Source organism: Amphiura filiformis, chromosome 8 (assembly GCF_039555335.1).
Source record: "Amphiura filiformis chromosome 8, Afil_fr2py, whole genome shotgun sequence".
Classification (NCBI taxonomy): domain Eukaryota; kingdom Metazoa; phylum Echinodermata; class Ophiuroidea; order Amphilepidida; family Amphiuridae; genus Amphiura; species Amphiura filiformis.
This window is the reverse complement of record NC_092635.1, coordinates 24849977-24852241: the sequence shown is the minus strand read 5'-3', so window position 1 is coordinate 24852241 and position 2265 is coordinate 24849977. Positions and strand designations below refer to the sequence as shown.

The following is a 2265-nucleotide window of genomic DNA, read 5'->3' as shown; positions in this document are numbered from 1 at the left end:
CGACATCGCCCGGTTAATAATTACATTATACAACAAGAGACACTGAAATGAATACACGGGATCGATACACGTAAATGTGCTATGCACGATTGATATTCAGACGATAAATCTTTGGATACCGGTGTAGAAAATGATGAATATCTCCCGTAAATGATTTCGTATAAAGAAACCAGATCTGGTTCCTTGCACTTGAACATATATGTTCAACAGATATTATCGACGAGTGTCAGACCGACTGACACAAACTGGCTGCGTAGGAGACTATCGTAGAGGCAGTCAAAGCAGATGACCATGGCGTATGTATGCTCGCTGACCGTACAGACAGTGACAGAGGTCAGTCACAGGCTAATGTCATTGTCATTAGCCTTAGTCGGATGTCCTTCAGCCCATTTATGCGTTTAAAAACTATTAAAAACTATTGGTGGTGGGTGACAAATTGCCACAGGAGTTAGTGATGAGTCTAGTGCATATAGTTAGTAGTTGTAGTTGCTGTTTCCCTATCCTTCATTCCTTCCCTTCCTATCCTTTACCTTCTCCTTCTCCTTGCTTCGCTTTGATTCTTGCTTGCTTGCTTGAAACACTCCTATACTACGGATGAACCCAACTTGCCGCTGGCTAGCCGAAAGGTGAAAAGAGAAGCAGATTGAGTAAGTCTTCTCCTGCCAGTACATAGCCTCTCCTATCTCAAGACTTCTACATAACCTCCACGTCGGTCACTACCGGTAACTGGGATCTTGCGACCCCAGGCAGATATGTAGGGGATCTCGGAGCAACAAGCGGCCCTAGAGGTGCAGTATGCATGACCCACCGGCGTGTGGATACGCTCTGGTGCTCACCAACGCTTTTCCCAGCTATGGGTTAAATAGTTAAGGTAGTCCACTACCTTAGAAGGATTAGAGATATAAATCTCTACAACGGCAAAAGGGTGCTTTGAAGGTAATTCATCGAACAGCCAGTGAACAAAATCAGGGAGTCCTGAGACCTGAGCAACAACTTAGCGCTTTTGGTTGGAGACAGAAGCAGCAAGTGCTGAGGGCGGATGAAGAAGGAATCTTTCTTTCATTCTCAACGGCCACTGGACACCTGTTGATAGGAGTTGCGACCATCAACAGTATTTAGCAAATGAAAGACATTATGATGGCGAAAACTAACAGCACCAGGGTTAAAGCCCCTGCAAATCTTCCTGCTGGTGAAGCCCTTCACATCAATTGTGGAAGTCATGACGTTGGTACCTCAAATCCAACTGGAAGGGTGGCAACTGATGGCGGAATCAGCAGGGGAGCCCAATTTCTGAAATGTAAGAAACCAATTAATATTGCTACAATGAATACAAGGACATTGAAAAATCCGCACAAACAACTTGAACTATGTGCATTAGCCAAGAAATACAGAATTGAAGTACTTGCTATCCAGGAGCACAGGATAGTTCACAGCGACAACAGTGAACTCCAATTTGAACAGCTCCCAGAAGGTTTCCAACTGATAACAGCCTCTGCCTACAGAAACAAGATAGGAGCATCAATAGGTGGAGTGGGCATTCTTCTTAGTTCATTTGCTAAGAGAGCAATGTTATCTGTCAGATTCATAACATCAAGAATTTTACAAGTTACACTGGGTGGAAATCCAAAGACTACCATAATTACCACCTACTCACCAACGCCCGTCTCGGATGAAGAAGATGTTGAAGAACACTACAAACAGCTGAATGCAGCTACACAATCTGTACCTGCTCATAACGTATTGATAATTGCAGGAGATTTTAATGCAAGAATTGGACTGGATGATGCAAAATTTGCATACCACCAAAACACAAACAGAAACGGAGACTTCCTACTTGAGTTTGCACAGGAGAACAACCTTATCATCACAGCAAGGATGAACTAGACCAGGCATATGAAAGAGCAAATAGGGAGTTCATAGAGAACAAGTTGAAGGAATGTGAAGAGGCCAATCTGAACCACAGACATAAACTAGCATGGGGCATAATCAATTGTGTTAGTGGTAGGAAAAAGGCAAGGAGTGGAAGACTAAAGGATGACAACAAAGAAGAAAGACTGAAGAAATGGCATGACCATTTCAAGAACCTACTAGGGAATCCACCACAAGTGACAATGGAAAATGAGGATATACCAACTATATTTCATGAACTACCCATCAGAACAGATGCTTTTGATATGGAGGAATACCAGAAAGCAAAGATGGCTATTAAGGAAGGCAAGAGTTATGTAGAAGATGGTATTCCACCAGAGGTGATCAAGAGATGCA

At 43.1% G+C, this 2265-nt stretch overlaps 1 protein-coding gene across 1 annotated transcript; it reads left to right on the top strand.

Annotated features, from left to right (window-relative positions):
- The first annotated feature begins 1137 nt into the window (after positions 1-1137).
- LOC140159464 (craniofacial development protein 2-like) lies at positions 1138-1884 on the top strand. Its single transcript, XM_072182948.1, has one exon. The coding sequence runs from the start codon at positions 1138-1140 to the stop codon at positions 1882-1884; it is 747 nt and encodes a 248-aa protein (XP_072039049.1).
- The last annotated feature ends 381 nt before the right edge of the window (positions 1885-2265 follow it).